The following is a 17,255-nucleotide window of genomic DNA, read 5'->3' on the forward strand; positions in this document are numbered from 1 at the left end:
CCCAATTATTTTCTGTGGGTGCACCCAAATATTTTCTTAGGTTTATGTATGAAAAGATATCAAAGTATACTAGTATACATCATATTCTTGACATCTAACTGTTAGAAGGATAATAAAAATGTCTATCATGGTACTTGTTTAAGAATTTGATAGCTTGTAACTAAGTTTTATTATCAGGTTGTTACTTACAACAAAGTGGTGCACCCAAAATTTTTTTGGTGCACCCAATTTTTTAAGCTGGGTGCACCAGTGCACCTAATCCCAAAAACGAATTTCGAGCCCTGCTAATCTGTACATAATTTGCATACACATAACCACATGAACTAACGGGCCAAACCGTCCTGGATCTGGGGCCTAAACGTCCTCGACCTGAAGCAGAGCCGTTTTCGACTTTGGCCCGAAACTATCCTGATACCCTGCTAGGGTGGGTGCTAGACCCACGTGCGCAACATCCAACTCAAAGTGCGATGTTGGTGGGAAAATCGGACTTGCTTACTGCGTCGCGTAAAATGTGCACCAAATAATTTTTCTCTGACCGACTTTTAAAAAAAACTGCGCTTTCTTTTAACGCCACATATTAACGCTGGCGTTTGGTTATGCTGAACTTCTGAAGTAGGTTCAAGCAGGTTTTTATCTGATATAAAAGCTCCTTGGTTCAAGTTACAGCATGACTGGTTTCCAGGCACTTTTTCTAATCGACATTTACCTGACTTGAAGTCACCTATTGCGAGAATTGACCGTACGCATGGTTTCCACGCGATTAAAACTCATGCGGCATTACTGTTTGAAGAGTAAACGTTATGCATAAGGTTGATTTTTTTTAAACATTTCCAACTCACCTCGTGTTCCACGACCACCAAGATGGCGGCAAGCGAGAAAAGAGGGAGCGGAAAGGGCAGTCCGGCTTATATACATATCCATCTGCAGCATCAAAAATAGTTCCGAACAGTCAATGTCTTGCTTGGCTGGAATATCATTCGAAATAAGTATGTGATAATATAAAAATATTTCAAAAATGAAGATTGATATGGCTAAAATGCGGCTTCTCCGTAAGACTGAGAGAAAGAGATTATGTTGATAAAAATGGATGGTTTGGGCGGATTGATTTTACTGGAAGTTAACCGATGTGCATAACTTTGCATAATTTAGTCTGACGTCATCAGCCGGTGCTGCCGGTGGGTATGAGGAGGGGCCGCCTGCAAAGGAAAACTCAGCAGAAAATATTAGTAAATCCACGAGCTCGGGACCGACTTTCCACGGGATAGTGTAGCTGTAGACATCGCAAGATGCCACAGGAAGAACCACCCAAAGCGGGCACGCCTGGGGCCGATCAAGCCCGGACAAGGTCCATGTCCACATCTGGTAAGGCTGCAAGATAATTCTGAATTTCTATTCTGACTGGCAAGTATCGATTCAAACATGGACATAGCGAAGGGAACTGGTGACAGCTGTGAGGTTTATTGGTTTATTATCCAACAGTTCATTACAGAAGTGCATCTCCCTCGCCATTATTCATGCTAACATGGTGGTAGGATCAGTTCGGGCTAGAATTTGCCGACCAAACTAAATATAATTTGGTGTGCAGGTGCGTGTAACGTTATAACCTGTGTAGTGTACTCAGTAGGCGTGGTGCCACCATCACCCCTCACACACTTTCACTCACTCTCTGCACAGGGTCTTCCATCAACGCGAAAAATACACATACCAGGCTCACACATACAGACGCGCACACACATAGGCAGACACTGCTATTTGATATCGTAAGATCAGCGATCTTCATCTGTTTTATGATTGTGACTGTTCAATTAATGTGGGGTGGGGAGGGGGGCATATCTCCCCAGTCCTGTCACCCCAAGGTGGGTTGAAGGTGAGGATTGCTCATCACATAGTGTTATCTGGTCATATTACCTGGGTTTACCATGGCAACTGGATGTCTGGACAGAGGACTGGAGAATACAAAATAGCATTGCCAGTAGAGTTAGCTGTCTCCTTATTTGTTTGTTTGTTACCCATACTAAACCAGTAAACTGCCTTCAGGCATAACACACCTTTTATGTACAGTAGCTGTGCAGGACTGGACTGTCAGGTGTCATCACTTACTCCATGATGGACCCTTGCTCATTGTAAAGTGTGGTGGGTTTACTAACATGCTCGAAGCGTGACTCTCCTTAGATAGGGACCTCCGGCTTGGCATCTCATCCAACAATGAGTACAGAGAGAGAGTGCACAGCGAGCGCCGTGAGAGGCAAGAGAGCGCGTAGACCTCCGCCCCCACCCCCCCGTGTACACTGTACCACTCCCAGTAACTTTCGAGCGAGGACGAATCATATCGCTACTGATACTGATACTACCGAAAGAAGAAGATGACTATCGAGTGTGGGGCCATTCGCACCCTGCCTATCATGTAAATGTCATAAACTCACACCAAGCAGTTCCTGGACCGAATGACTTGAAATTTGGCACAAGGGTTGAGTGAGCCAATATTCTTAGGCTTTTTAAAAAAATTTTTCATATCTGCATTTAAAAGGATTTTAATCTTGTTTTTTTTGCAAGTTTTATGTAAATTTTGGCTGGCTGTACCCTGGTATTACAGCCGAATGACCTGAAATTTGGGACAGAGGTGCCTTGATCATATGCCCACAAAAATCCAATAACAGTTTTAGCATACGGTACCCAAAAAATGTCTTTCTTGGGTCCTGTAACCTCATTTTACAACCAAATGACCTGAAATTTGGTATGAGTGTCATCTACATATGCTCACATGGATTCAATAACACTTTTGCCATACAGTACACTTAATTTTTTTATTTTTTGGCCATTGTTTGACCAAAAATGTACACTTTTGGCTCCTGTTCCATGGTCTTACAACCAAATGACCTAATTTTGGTAAAAAGGTGCACACGATATTTATTCAAATGACCCATGTATAATTCCTGGCATTAACCACTTCAAAATGATATATTTTGGGATTTTTTTGGTAATTTTCCACTCTCCAGAGACCTCAATACTGGTGCAATGGCCGAGTGGGTAGAGTGTTCGCCTTGCATTCGGTAGGTCGTGAGTTCGATCCCCGGCCGAGTCATACCAAAGACTTTAAAAATGGTACATGCTGCTTTCTCTGCTTAGCACTCAGCACTAATGATGAAGAGTGTGGAAGTTAAACACACATCACTACCACTGGACCAGCCCCCTGCTGTAGTGACTTGTACATGTGTGGCCCAAGGGCTACAGAAATGCCATTGTTATGGAGATGGGCGCCACCCCTACGCATCTGTACGGGCAACTTTAACTTTAACAGAGACCTCAAGGTCGTTGACCTCCCACCTGAAGACAGCATGTGTACATGTCTATATACTAGTAACTTGATTAAAGAGGCAACCAATCAGGTAGCCTGAATCAACATCCCGAATGGGATTTGGCAGCCAATCAGTGAGCCTGGTGTTGCCAATCAGTGAGCCTGGTGTTATCTGGAAGAGTCCATTCTAGCATGGAGGGGTCCTTTTTTTTTAGATTCATCTTTGGACTGTTGATTACATAAAGTCTCTCAGACCCCGTTCACACTCAGAAAAACGATTTGAATAAAACGTGTTATCCGAATAAAACAACCCTCGAATAAGTTTCTGCGGTGTGAACGCTCTCAAACCACTTGGATTTCGTCGAAAAGAGTCCTTCGTGATCCACCTGGAGGAGGTGGATAGTATTGGGGGAAGTGGATAGAACTGCACTGCGGGGGTCTCGATTTGTGCGGTTTGGCAGTGTGAACGCGCAAGTGGATAGAATTCCACTTATTCCGGGGTTCATCCTAGTCTCTACCAGACTCCGGATCGCTGGAAAATCGTAGAAATGGAACAAATAGAGAGGAATATAACCGGCCAGAGAACAGCTCGCGATCCCAGGAGTCTGTCGACTTTCGGTTAGTTGAAAGGCCATAAAACTAATCCGCTCATTTTCTGCACAAAGACAGTAGCTTCGGAGTTCAGATCATTTGAGCCATAAATCAATTAACGCGCCGTGGGGCGCGTCTCTCAGCGTCCGGCAAACGCGGACTATTTCTATAAGCCTTTTTCGGTACAAACGTCAAACTGTTCCCAATCCTTGATTTAATAACGATAACTTACATTTAGCGGTTTTAACGACCACTAAATTTTCATCGTGGCTACTTTTTGATTACGCGAATCCACCCCCCTCCCTCTTGATGCGGCACTGTTTACTGGTGTCAAGTCATGTTTATACTAGTACGTTCACAATCATGCTCCATTTCGTAACCGAAACATGCGCACATAACACTAGTAATTCACACAGGAATAAAAAGTGTGTCGTTCTTCAAGAAATAAACATTTATTTATACGGAAAATTTGTCGTAATTTTTTTACAAACGCAAGGGTATCAAAGCATGGGTATGAAAGCATGGCGTGTTATCATACGCAAACAAATTCGTTACGAGCTGAACTTCGCTGCGTATTTACACAATTGTATTTATCAATACTATTTCACACTACACTTTCAAAGTTTCTCCATACAATTTCCAGAATGCTTACGATATTCACGTTTTGCTAAGAGGTTACATAAATCTCCAGAAAATGCCAGCGACATCTTAGCGTGCAGACAACAGCAGCAGAAATGGCGTCACACCAAGGCTTTCTTTAACCTCCTTGGTCACACAAATTGTTAAAAAAAAGAGCAACTACGAAAAAATGCGTTTTAAACCTACAAATTTCTAGCTAGAATTATTCTAATTCATAGCGTCAAAAGTGTAATATGTAAGTGAGTTTTTTACTTATGTAAAAAAAATATATAATTACTAATTCGGAATCAAACCGCCAGATTTCTCCCGCCAGCCGAGCGCACAAACAAAACAAAGAAAATGGCGCCGCTGTGTGGTTCTTACAAAGTCCGGTAACAGTAACACCGCATCGAGGTCACCAAGTTTCTGGGGCCTGCCGATGTTTTTGTGTGGGAAGTTTGCGATCTCTTTCGTTTCGAAGCGGGTGACTTCTTTCTGGGACGCCTTCTTGATCGATCACGTGGCCGATTCGCTGACGTCCTCCCGAGTTCTTCGCTGCTAAACCTCAATGCCGAGTTTGGTCCTGACTTCTGAACCATAGTCTGTGGTGGTTATCGCTATGTTTTCTCTTGTCGCTCGCCACTCGCATGTTTTTCTAGATCTCCATTTCGTGACAGCAGTATCGAGTGGGCTGTTGTTGTTGTGTTGGCAGCCTCGGCCTAGCTGGCCGCAGACCGGCCAGAGTCGGCGGCCGTCAAGCGTACGGTACTCGTCGTGTCAATAAAGTTTTGACTAATTATTCAGAACAACATGAACCGCGCTCCGGCGTGTTTGTTATTTCTATTCATGTACTTTTTTTCGGAATTTAAGCCTGTAAACTGCCGAGTATTAATTTTAGAGGAAGGTCACATGTGACAGGCTCGCCCCGCTTGGACCGTCACGGGCGAGTAGGAAAGCAATAAAAGGGTTATTTAGCCACTTCGCACCTATTGGATAGCAATTAGTGGACATCAAACAAGACACCGGGATTCCACAGACTCCGACGATCGCGTGCTGTTCCCTGGCCGGTTATATTCCTCTGGCCGGCTTACTCCTCTGATTTGTTCCATTTCTACGATTTTTCCAGCGATCCGGAGTCTGGTAGAGACTAGGTTCATCCGGGAACTTGGGGTCATAGTTGGCATCGCGCGGGGAACGCAGCACACGCCAGATCGCTCCTTTCTTTAGCTAGTATTTTCCGCCATGTTTTACTTTCAACAACAATGAATGGATGGAAAGGGAAACCTTCATCATTCACCAAGTGGACGCCGGAACAAACAAAGCTGCTCATTTCCAGGAGACGCAAGAAAAGCTCGGAAGGTTCATAAAAACGGACATTTATGAAGATATATCCAAAGGAATGGCGGAGCATGGAGTTGAGAAATCCCTCGTCCAGTGCAGAAATAATGTGAAGAATCTCACCGCCAACTACCTCAAGACGTAGCGATACGTCTGTGAAATGCAACTAATGTTTTATTCAGATAAGACTGAGGGCGCGCTAATCGGATTGCTGAAGAGCAGTGTGAACACAATTTTGGATCTGATAGAAAATTTTTTATTCGGATAAATGTTTCATTCGAATCATTTTTGTAAGTGTGAACGTGGTCTCAGTGAGAGTATTTTTGAACTGGTCTATTTTGCAATTTTACGTGGGAGAGTCCATTTTTGCACGGAGGGGGGCAGTTTTTTTAAATTCGGTTTTGGACTTTGGTGATTATGTCAAAGTGTTTCAGTGTGGTCATTTCTGGACTGGTCTAGTTTGCAATTTACATAGTGTGTGCTGGAAAGAGTCCATTCTTACATGGAGGGGGGAATTTTTAAAATCCAATTTTGGGATTTGGGTGATTACGTCTATGTCCAATTTAAGCGGATGTATTTTTGGACTGCACCATTTTACATAGGGGCATCGCAAGAAGAGTCCATTCTTGCACGGAGGAGGGATGTTTTCAAAATTAGTTTTGGATAGGTGATGATACAATATTCCATTTTTAGCGGAAGTGTTTTTGGACTGGTCCATTTTATCTTTTCATGCACGGGGCCGACGGGGAGCGTTTTTTGTTAGTTCAACTTTGGACTGGGTTTCTTAATCAGAAGGCCATGTTTTCAGTGGGAGTATTTCTGGACTGGTCTATTGTGCAAATTCACTTGGGGTGCACTGGAAGAGTCCATTCTTGCACTAGGAATTTTGTAAGATTCATTTTGGGGCTAAAGTGTCATTAGTCATTAGTAGAAGTGACTTTTAAGCAAAAGTGTTACATTTTTGCACGTGGGTGATTTGGAACAGTGTATTGTTGCATGGGGAGGGAGATGGCTGAAATGTGCTGTATTTGCTTTCAAGCAAATGTCCGCCTTTCTAGTTTTGGTAATATCTAATTATTTATCACTTATACGATGGTTGTACATCTGTAATTGAAATGTTGCTTTACACAAGGCTTTGCTTCTTGTGAGCCCCTAAAAATTGTAAAGTTTTAATCCTTTAACTAGATGAGCTAAATATGCATTCTTCATTATACATACCTTGTAGTTTTATTTCGATGTCTGTATGTAAAGAAATCATGGTACGCAGTTCTAAAACTTACAAGGCAAGAATACGCCTTTATGGCATTGTAAAATAAAACAATCTACTCCAAATAACTAGCAATCTATTAAAACAATCAACATACAATAGATGTGAAATATTCATCCCTGCCCCTTGCATGCCACCCAATCAGTGGTAATTGGCTATCTTATATGCAAAAGAATCGAGGGTATGTTCTCACTAGAAATCTACTGGTTGTGGCGCTTTAAAAAGTTTAACAACCCCACCCCCACCCCACTACAAAGCAATTTTGAGAACTTCAGATTACCTCTGGTACATTCTTTGACCGTGCGCACATCTCTGCCGATGCGCTCCGCAGAGGCCCGTTGGAACTTAGTCGATCAGTTGCTGTATTAACGTGCAAAATGCCACAACTTTGTCACAAGAACGCCCAAAAGTTTCGTGCAAGCATGGTTTCTACTTGGAGTGAAACAAGTAGGAAGCTAAGTTTCATTTTTCTATCATAGACAGCATCATTTCACGGCCTTGTTAACTAATCGTAAATTATCAAATTAAGTATGCACCCCAATTAAAGTCCGCACACCTGACTCGGGGCAAGACAGATCTATGGGACTGAAAGGTGAAATGGAAAAATGCAAATTAAGTTCTCACCCCTTCTCCACCAACTTTTAACAGACCTTGAACTGGACAAATCTAAATTAATGATGTTTCCCCCAGGTTATTTTGCATAAAACAACCTGGGCTTTCACTGCCATTGTCTCTAAAAACTTGTGAATTGCCAACTGCAACTTATAGAAATCACTGAGAATTAACTGGTAGAAATCACCTACTAGTAGTACATCTAACTGGAAAAAACAGTTGAACAATTGTCAAAGTCCGTAACTCGGAAGGATTGTATGCAAATGCCATCTTATCATGTCAAATCATGTTTGCTTGCTTACTTGCAAGTCATGTTTATAGACAAGCTTTTCTTGGTAAGACAACACTAAGACAACACCAATGTGTATGTTTTGAAACCTTTCTAGAGTAGAAGTGTAGCTCCACAGTACTTTACTTTAGGCTCTTGTACCATTTATTTGTGCAATAACCTTAAATAAAGTATGCACCCCAACTTGGGCAACAACTTGTAGCACCTTTTCAATTTTGAAAAGTTTTTAAAATGTGTACTTTATTCAAGAAAATTCTGCCTATGAGAGAGCTATTACTAGTGTTAGCTGCCAGCCAGATATAGAAAGTGACCTGTGTTTATAGAGAGCTATGATTGGTGGTAACTCACATGACCTACTGTGCGTCAGATGTCACAGTCCATAATGACGTAGTGTACAGACTGGTACAGAGTACAGTACAGACGTGAACATGCCCAGGAGCCACAGTTATTCCAGTCTCTTGCACCAGGAGGAAGAAGGTAACATTGCTGGGGTAATACTAGTGTTAGATTCTAGTCGACATCTGATTGGATGTCCAGTGAGACATTCCATACATTAACATGATACCTTAATGGCTATAGATCCTGCACTTGGGCAGTTTTATGCTATGGATTTGACTGAACATCCCAACTGTTTTACAATTATAAAGGAGTAGCCATATTTATCAGTTTACGTCTTTGTTTATCTTGTAATCTTTCATAGCAGTGCCTGGTCTGTGGCTATGGGGTTGGAATCTGGAGGCTGCTGGCCAGGTCACTCCCGACTTGCCATGTTTCTCATGATTTACATATTGAAGCGGCCAGTTGAAGCACATGTCCACATTTTAGTAATTATTAACCAACCAGGATGTCCCCAGATGATGTAACTAAGGCCATTTTTATTCAACTCTTTGATGCACACTTGCTTCAAATTTATCTTTTTGCAGTATATATCAAGACATAAATTTTCATAAAGAGTAGAGGTATAAAATGGATTTTTATCCAAATGATATGCACTTATTCTAATCTATTTAAGGACAAATGATGTAGTCTTTTGTAGTTACGAACAGATAATGCTTTTAATTAATATGATGAACTTGTTTTATTCCTGTTGTCTTAATGAATGTGTTTGTACATGTCGACGCAAAGTTGCTGCAAAGCATTTGAAATAAACCTTGTCTAAAACCTTGTCAAAAAAATGGCCACTTCTTGTCCGGTCCCCCTGGTGACAGTCTTGGGCAGGTTTGACTGTATATAGCTCTTAAAAAGTAAACATGTTTCTGTTCCAAACAACAGATTAACGTTAATTCCATCTGTTCAAAAGCCCTTTGCGTGACGAATGCTGAATAAAGCACCTTGAACGTGTTCAAAAAGGTGTCCCTTCAATGTCTGCTATGTTTGCTTGCCGTAACGTAAAGCTATGATCAAGCCGTGCCTGGCAAAGTGGCGGTGTGACGGAGCACTGTTCTACTTATCGTGTGTGGGGAGACAGAGGGCTATAGCAAACTTTGTTCTTGTGCATACAGGGCCATTTCACATAAAACTTTACAGAAATGTCCTGACATTTTTATTGAAAAAAAGTTCTGTGAGAAAACGATGTAGATTTTGTTGCACCTAGATGTAAAGAAGAAATTTATCCTTACTCAGCGGCAATGTTTCTAACCATATTACAGTAGCGACTGCCTCAGACCCAGACAGAATGCCTCATCGTGCAACACTTTGCCATCAAAATCTAGAGTGGCCGTTTTCACCAAGATTCCTCAATATTAATCATAAGAAGTCAGTGTACCACATGACTGAAAATGAGGTGGCCATCTTGGGCAGGAATTGGGACCCTTTCTGGTTCCCATTCGACCTGGCCGCTTTAGACAGGTGGCCGTCTTGGGAAAGGTTGCTTAATGCTTTAGGACCAAGAAGGAGTGGCCATTATGGCCAGGTGACTGGCTTGAAGAGGTGACCACTTGGGCATGTTTGACACAGGTCACAATGTTGACAATCCAATCATTTATTACATGTACTTAGTTGAATTAGGACACTTTCACATTAATTGATCATGCAAATTAGGGACTTATTTGCATAATTGGTATCTGCTAATCTTTCACCTGCCACAAATTACATATGTTATTAATACTAGTACATGTATTTGAGTTCTATAATAGAAAATACTGGAAATATAGATTTTCCTCATTAAGTATGCAAATTAAGTCCAAATTTTCATAATTTGCACTTCATTATGTACATCTCTGCATACCTACATGCTAAATATCATGGAAATCCATCATTCCTATGTTCCATTATGCTCATTGCAAAATTTTTACAAAATTGACCCTGCAGTTCCAGAGCAATCCGCTAGGGGGCCCAAACCTATATACCCCCTTCCTTACATCACAAGCTATCTGCCACAAAAAAAAATCAAGACCATAGCATGTTCAGTTCAAAAGATACAAAAAAATCGAAGTTCTGCTGCAGTACCAAGGTCACACACAAGGGGGTCCAAAATCGACCTTGACCTGTCTTCCAAACACCTACCCCCATACCAAATATCATTATGGTTCTAAAGTTATGCTGACCACAAATATCCGGACACACAGACAGACAGACAGACACACACACAGACACACCAAAAACTATACCTCCATTTTTCATGGAGGTAAAAACAAGTAGCAAAAGATCTAGAAATTTTATATCTTGACACTTGAATGACCTAATCAAATGGAAAACTTTTTGTCAAGATTGTGTTTTCCATATTTGGATATTTCAAATTAAGCCCAGAATTTTTTTGATACATTTATTATGACTATGTTGTTTGTTTGTCTTTTTGGGTATATGATACGTTGATTAATGCAGATTTGAAAGTTTGACTGAGAAGTCTTCTGCCCCATGTGTAGGAGAGTCTTTATATGTAGTGCTGGGCCTGAAGAAAGATGCCACACCAGATGAGATCAAGAGAGCCTACAGAAAACTTGCGCTGAAATTCCACCCTGACAAGAACCCTGATAATCCGGAGGCCACCGAAAAATTCAAGGAAATCAACAGAGCACACAGCATCCTGAGTGACGAGACAAAGAAGAACATCTATGACGAGTATGGATCTTTTGGTGAGTCATAACCTGCAGCCACTTACATACAGGACCAGTCTCACATGCATTCTTTTGTGTTGTGTAGTTGACCTTTTATTTTATACCTGAAGTGTCTAGGATCTCAATGTTGCCATGCACATGTATGTGTGTATGTTTATTACTGCTGTATACAGTATTGTCATGCTGGTTTGAATGCTTTCAGGCCATGTATCAGCTATTTTGTTGGGTAAATATCGTGTGTTTTTCTTTAGGTCTGTACGTGGCAGAACAGTTCGGAGAAGAAAACGTCAACACGTACTTCATCCTGACCAGCGGCTGGTGTAAAGCGCTGTTTGTGTTCTGCGGCATCATTACCGGCTGCTACCTCTGTTGCTGCTTCTGCTGCTGCTGTAACTTCTGCTGTGGGAAGTGCAAACCCCGGCCGGAGGAAGACGAGGAGTTTGTAAACCTCAACCCGGAGGATTTACAGGTGGATGAGGAGGACTCGCCCGTCACGTCTCAACCTCAGGCCTCGGCCGCGATGCCCATGCCGGCGCCGGCACCGTCAGAAACGACAAAGTTAGACACAGCAGACCACCCGTCATATACAGAGGAGAAGAACTTGTAGGGATCCATAGTTAATATTTGTCTCCTAGGTGTCTGGAACAGTCTCATGTGACACGGGCTTTACCATGGCAAATAAGACAAGAATAACTATAACATTTATGTCAAGAGGTTTACAATACCTAATTTACCAGCCCATGGAGGTAACTCCAACAGAACTTGACCTCTTTCATGTTAGTGGTTTGGACTATTAGCTCTAAAATTCTTAACAGAAAGTATGACAAACAGGAAAAGAAATTCTACAGATTTTTACTGATTTTACTTGATTTTAAATTGCAGCACCATATATTGAGGTACAAAAGTCAGTGGAATATTGCTGGGTCATGTCTAAATTTTTCATCAGAAACAAATTCCTCAATCAAGACCAGCATTCCTACTGTCGATGGTAACAGGGTTTTGTTGGCTCAAGTCAGAGGGCAAATAACCTGGACATTTCCAACACCGAACCAATCATTTGCAAAATGTCGTACCTGGTTTTGAAAAGCTAAAGCTGTCTGCCAGCAAAAGGTTCTTTCCATTAATTTCTTCCTGGTGTATCGTACCAAGGATAACGTCCTTGATCGTACAATGCTTTCTCTTGATGGTCCATGCTGCTGGTGCATGATGGGATACAATTGACAAAAGCCACTGCCAAAGATTTTGGCCACACCAGTGTTAATGTCTTGGCTCTCAAATTTGCCACTTTGATTTGGTAAAAGGTTGAAATATACCACATTACACAAAATAACTGAAATGATTGGATACATTTTCTGTAGAGTCCAGCATTTCAGTTTATAACATGCGCAATCTTCCATCACTGACTGGGAAACTGAGAATGAGGCTGAAGGCTATTATATTATTATGACTGTCTCTGACTTCATGTATAATTAGTTTCTGAACAAAGACAAGTAGGTCCTTTTGGACCACAAGATTGTCAGCACCACCCAGTCAATGAGGAAAGATAGTGTATACTATCTAAAATGTCTGGCTTTTTCAATACTTAGTTGTTCAGGTTATTTTGTATAGTAGAGCATTTTGCCAGGCTGTCTAACCTTCATTTAGTCAACCCCATAATGCTCATATTTTTGTTTGTTTGTATTGCATATTTGATAAACCGCCTCATTGCATAGCAAACTGGATTTGTACTAAAGCTGCATTTCTGATTGATGCACCAAAAGACATTTTAACCAGCCTTGTGTTGCCCCTGTGGTATCATTTGGATCGGTCACGAATACAATGTACATGTTTCATTTTTTGCCCACCTACTCCATTCTTTTGCAAAAACTTGCAGACCAAGAAATGAAATTGGTGTGGGCTCATTATCAAGTAACAATCATCTGTCACATGAGACTGAAAATGTTTAAATTAAGAGCTAGGTTTACTTTAATTTGTTTATAAAATTGGTATATGATTTGGCAAGGAACATTCCAGTCACTTCTATGAGTTCTAGCTATTTTCATTGTCGTTTTATTTATACCTGCCCACCTAAGTTACGACATGTTTTGAAAAGCCAAGTAAGACTTGTTGTTTGATGTTGTGTATGTAAAGTTGTTTAATCTCAGGAGTTTGGTTCCATATTGTTGTATGCTGTAGTGTTGAGCATGGTGACACACTGTGAGAGAAGCACCTACAGTGTACATGTGTCACATGGCAATCAAGTCTGTAGTCCCTGGATATTCTGAGTGCTCATTCACAAAGTACTTCCATGGTTGATAATGTATGTCTCAGATGATAGTGTACTACTTGCACAAAACTAAATACTCTATAGGTGTAACAAACATTGGTATTGATAAGTCAACTCCCATGATGGCCCCAAAACTTCACTCCCTGTCTTTGTCTTTATCCTCTGTTGTTCCTGTCCTGGCCAGAGTTTAATAGACTTGCTTAAAGTTAAACAGAGAAACAATGCTGGAATTATCCAGGATCCAAAATTCACTTCAAACTCTTACTTTTCCCAAGTTGGTGACAGTGATACCAGTATGCCCTTTTTCTGCCTCAGAATAGCAAGCATTTCGTCAATTCAAACTTTGAGGCTTAAGTTATTATTCAAATGATAATGGTTTTAGATGCTGCTTCTACATAATATGTAATTATACTATGAATTTAATGCTGTATTTTGGTTGTTATGGACGGTGTAAAGTTCTGGGTGCATGTGGAAGTGTTTGCTCATCAAACCCTGAAAGTGGCTTTGTAGCCACAAAAGATGTACATGTATCTGTACTGTACATAGCACCATATATAGTATTCTCACTAAAAACTCCCACGTACAAAATGTAGGATGCTGCAGAACAATGACATGTAAATACATCTGTACAACGCTAGTCTCTAATATTATCGAAGTGAAAACTATAATGGTGTAGGTTGATATAAATATGCAACCATGTGTATCAGGATATGTAGGACAGAGAAGTCTATGTACGCCAGATTCACAAGTAGTAATGTTTAGAATAGAATTGTGTCATGTTCTATCAAATGGGATTTGTAAGCCATTGTTGTTTTGTATCCCATTGTAACAATAGATGTCACCAAATGCTTGCTGAGGTAGCCATCTTGGTTAGTAAATGTCAAAGGCTAACAGTGCAACATGAGATGAATGCAAGCAAGAAAATTCAAGAAAACTCAAGTATTTGCTAATATTTTCTAGACTTTGTCAAGCTATGTAGACATTATAGTAGTTATTGTTGGGAGAATTGGCATCCATCCCAGTATGAGGTGCACTGTTGATATGTGGTGTATAATGGACAGGGTCAGTAACACAGAGAAAGAAAACTGAGCTGCTTTCGTTTGGTCATGTACAAAGATAGTGTCCACATCATGTTTTTCTGGTAGTCATGTTACAACATGTTTGTCCACAATACAAATACTTTATTTGCTTACAGAATTAGTATAATGATATGGCAACAGTCTGCAAATTAGACTCCTGGAAAACATCAATGGCACAAGTACATGTATGGCTTAGGGATGTAGGGATGAAGTCAATTCCTATAAACTAGTATTCTGTACGTTATACAAGAAATCTGCATGCCAGAAGTGTGGGCTGGTTTCAATATTTACTTCTACATCCCATAGGCTGTCATTTCATGTCTACTGGTGCAGTAATATACGTGAAAGGCTATTTTACACATAACAGACCGTTACATGCATTGCATAGCTAATATCAGCTCTTTTTTAGACTTAAGAATTGTGATGTATTAAAAATCTTGATTCATGTGTACACCTTACATCTGTGTTTGTTGGATACCAGATGCCAGTTTTGGTTTATGATACCAGGTGCAGACATTTTTATATTTAAACATGTGCCATTATTCTTTGTCACTGAACATAAAGCAACTATTGTTATTATGTTAAGATATTTCTGTTACGTTAGGTAAATGGTTTTGCTGCTTAATTTATTGTGGTTGAAGAATTATTACACATATTTATTATTTTGAATATAAGATGACCTCTGCAGAAAGGTAGTTTAACTTGAACTGTATTTTGTATTTTCTTTTTTGATTTCAACATCACAACTTTTATATCAATCTATGGATTCAATAGATTGACTTTTTGAGACATGTAGTTTGTTCATAGCTGTTTTTGCAAAGCATGGTTTTGTATTCTTCTAAAATGTTAACTTATGACAGCCATCTGTTAGGCCCACTGTGGGAGGGCATGTCAATTGTCACTGTTTTCCCTGATGAATACCAGTTAGAACATACATGGAAATGACACAAGGGAAGCATGGCTATACTTTTCATGTCAAAACCACCATACATCAATCATGACTCTTAAGTTAAAGATGTGAAATCTTGTACATCCTTAGTGCCATTCAAGGTCCATCAAATTGAAGAAATAGTAGGTAAATATGAATAGCAGCATTAATAGCAACAGCTGACACTGCGCTGGTATGGGAGGTTGGGACATGATGTAACAAACACCCTGGTCACACCAGCCCTTAGTCCACCTGGTCTCACCAGCCCTTAGTCCACCTGGTCACACCAGCCCTTAGTCCACCTGGTCACACCAGCCCTTAGTCCACCTGGTCACACCAGCCCATAGTTAACCTGTGAAGAATGAGACATGAAAACACCTGGGATGCTACTATCTCCAGTCCACTGGTGGCAGCATGCCTGTCCTTATAGATATTACTTACTAGAGTTGACATGAACGCAACCTCAAGTGACATGATATATAATTACACCAGAAGAAACTGATTTTATCTTGAAGAGAACCAGATAAGATTGAATCTTAGGCAGCTTGATATATATATACATATATGTGTGTGTGTGTGTGTGGCAAATGTTTGATGTTTACTTGGTGTACGAGCTTGTACATTGTGAGACGTGTGTTTTTCGGGTATGCCATATATTAGAAGTGCAAACCCCTATTTGCTTACAATTGTAGTTCTTGAGATGTACGATTACCTTGGTCAGGAGTATATTATGTAGGATGTAAGTCAAACTGTAATATAAACATGTAGGCTAAATTATTGTAGGGTTTTCTCTGTACTTTCTCCAAATCTAGAATGTCTACATTGTCCAAGAAAATAAAATCATAAGTCTTTTATCACTGTGCCTGTCATTGATTCAAACTAAAAATTGGTCTGAAGAAAATCGGACATCGTTTCGCGATATCATTTTTTTAAGCGAAAAATGCTCTTTTTGCCTCAGAAGAGCAAATTGAGCTTTTTGGACCAAAAAGTTACATATTTGATGTCAAAACATTATTCCGCACCCAATAAAGTTGGTGTAAGGAAAATCAGACATCGTCTCACAATATCTTTTTTTTATGCGAAAAAAATGCTCTTTTTGCCTCCTAAGAGCAAATTGAGCTTTTTTGACCAAAAAGTTACATATCTGATGTCTGAAAAGTATTACGCACCCAATAACCCTACAATTTCTCAGGTTATGACTAATTGGAGTCTCATACCTCCATGAAATTTTTGAGACATGTATTGTTGGTAGCACACAAGTACATGTAATTGTCTTGATGATGTTGTCCATTGTAGTTGATGAAGACCTTGATTTAAGTCGCTTCTGTGGGTGCAAGCATGACTAACAAATCCAAAGCTACATTTGTACATGTAGCACAGAACCGTTCCACTGGAGATTGGCTGGCAGCTGCCGAGAAGAGTTTTCCTCCCTTGCCTTGTTATTGTCTTACTGCTATTACCTTCACCTATAAGGTATTATGTATAATATGTTTTTGGTGGCTTTTGGCCAAAAACGTTGGTGGATTTTCCACTTGTGCCTTGCCTTTTGGCTCATTGACATCATCATCTGGACATCCGAGCACCCATGTCCAGTATCAGGGTGAAATGCACGAAGTTGTCCTAAGTTAAGTTAGATGGCAGAAGTTGTCCAAAGTTGTCGGAAGTTATGACGTCATCCAAACCATTATGCATCCTAACTTTGGACAGTCATCCGGATGGTGTACGAAGTTGTCCGAAGTTATGACGTCATCCTAACCATTACGTCATCCTAACTTTGGACAGTCAGTCGGGTGGTGTACGAAGTTGTCAAAACTTGTCCGAAGGTATGACGTCATCCTAACCATTACGTCATCTTAACTTTGGACATTCAGCCGGGTGGTGTACGAAGTTGTCCGAAGTTGAACAAAGTTATGACG

The 17,255-nt window shown here is 40.5% G+C and overlaps 1 protein-coding gene across 2 annotated transcripts; it reads left to right on the plus strand.

The window, feature by feature from the left end:
• The first annotated feature begins 1,141 nt into the window (after positions 1 to 1,141).
• LOC118428772 (dnaJ homolog subfamily C member 5-like) lies at positions 1,142 to 16,193 on the plus strand. 2 transcript variants are annotated; one of them, XM_035838965.1, is made up of 3 exons: positions 1,142 to 1,362; positions 10,875 to 11,084; positions 11,318 to 16,193. In XM_035838965.1, exons 1-3 carry the CDS (start codon positions 1,287 to 1,289, stop codon positions 11,671 to 11,673), a joined length of 642 nt encoding a protein of 213 aa, XP_035694858.1. In that variant the 5' UTR covers positions 1,142 to 1,286; the 3' UTR covers positions 11,674 to 16,193. The 2 variants fall into 2 exon arrangements, with proteins under 2 accessions (XP_035694858.1, XP_035694859.1); XM_035838966.1 differs by lacking the exon at positions 1,142 to 1,362 and adding an exon at positions 8,371 to 8,487.
• Positions 16,194 to 17,255: the final 1,062 nt, after the last annotated feature.

Source organism: Branchiostoma floridae, chromosome 13 (genome assembly GCF_000003815.2).
Source record: "Branchiostoma floridae strain S238N-H82 chromosome 13, Bfl_VNyyK, whole genome shotgun sequence".
In the NCBI taxonomy this organism is placed as follows: domain Eukaryota; kingdom Metazoa; phylum Chordata; class Leptocardii; order Amphioxiformes; family Branchiostomatidae; genus Branchiostoma; species Branchiostoma floridae.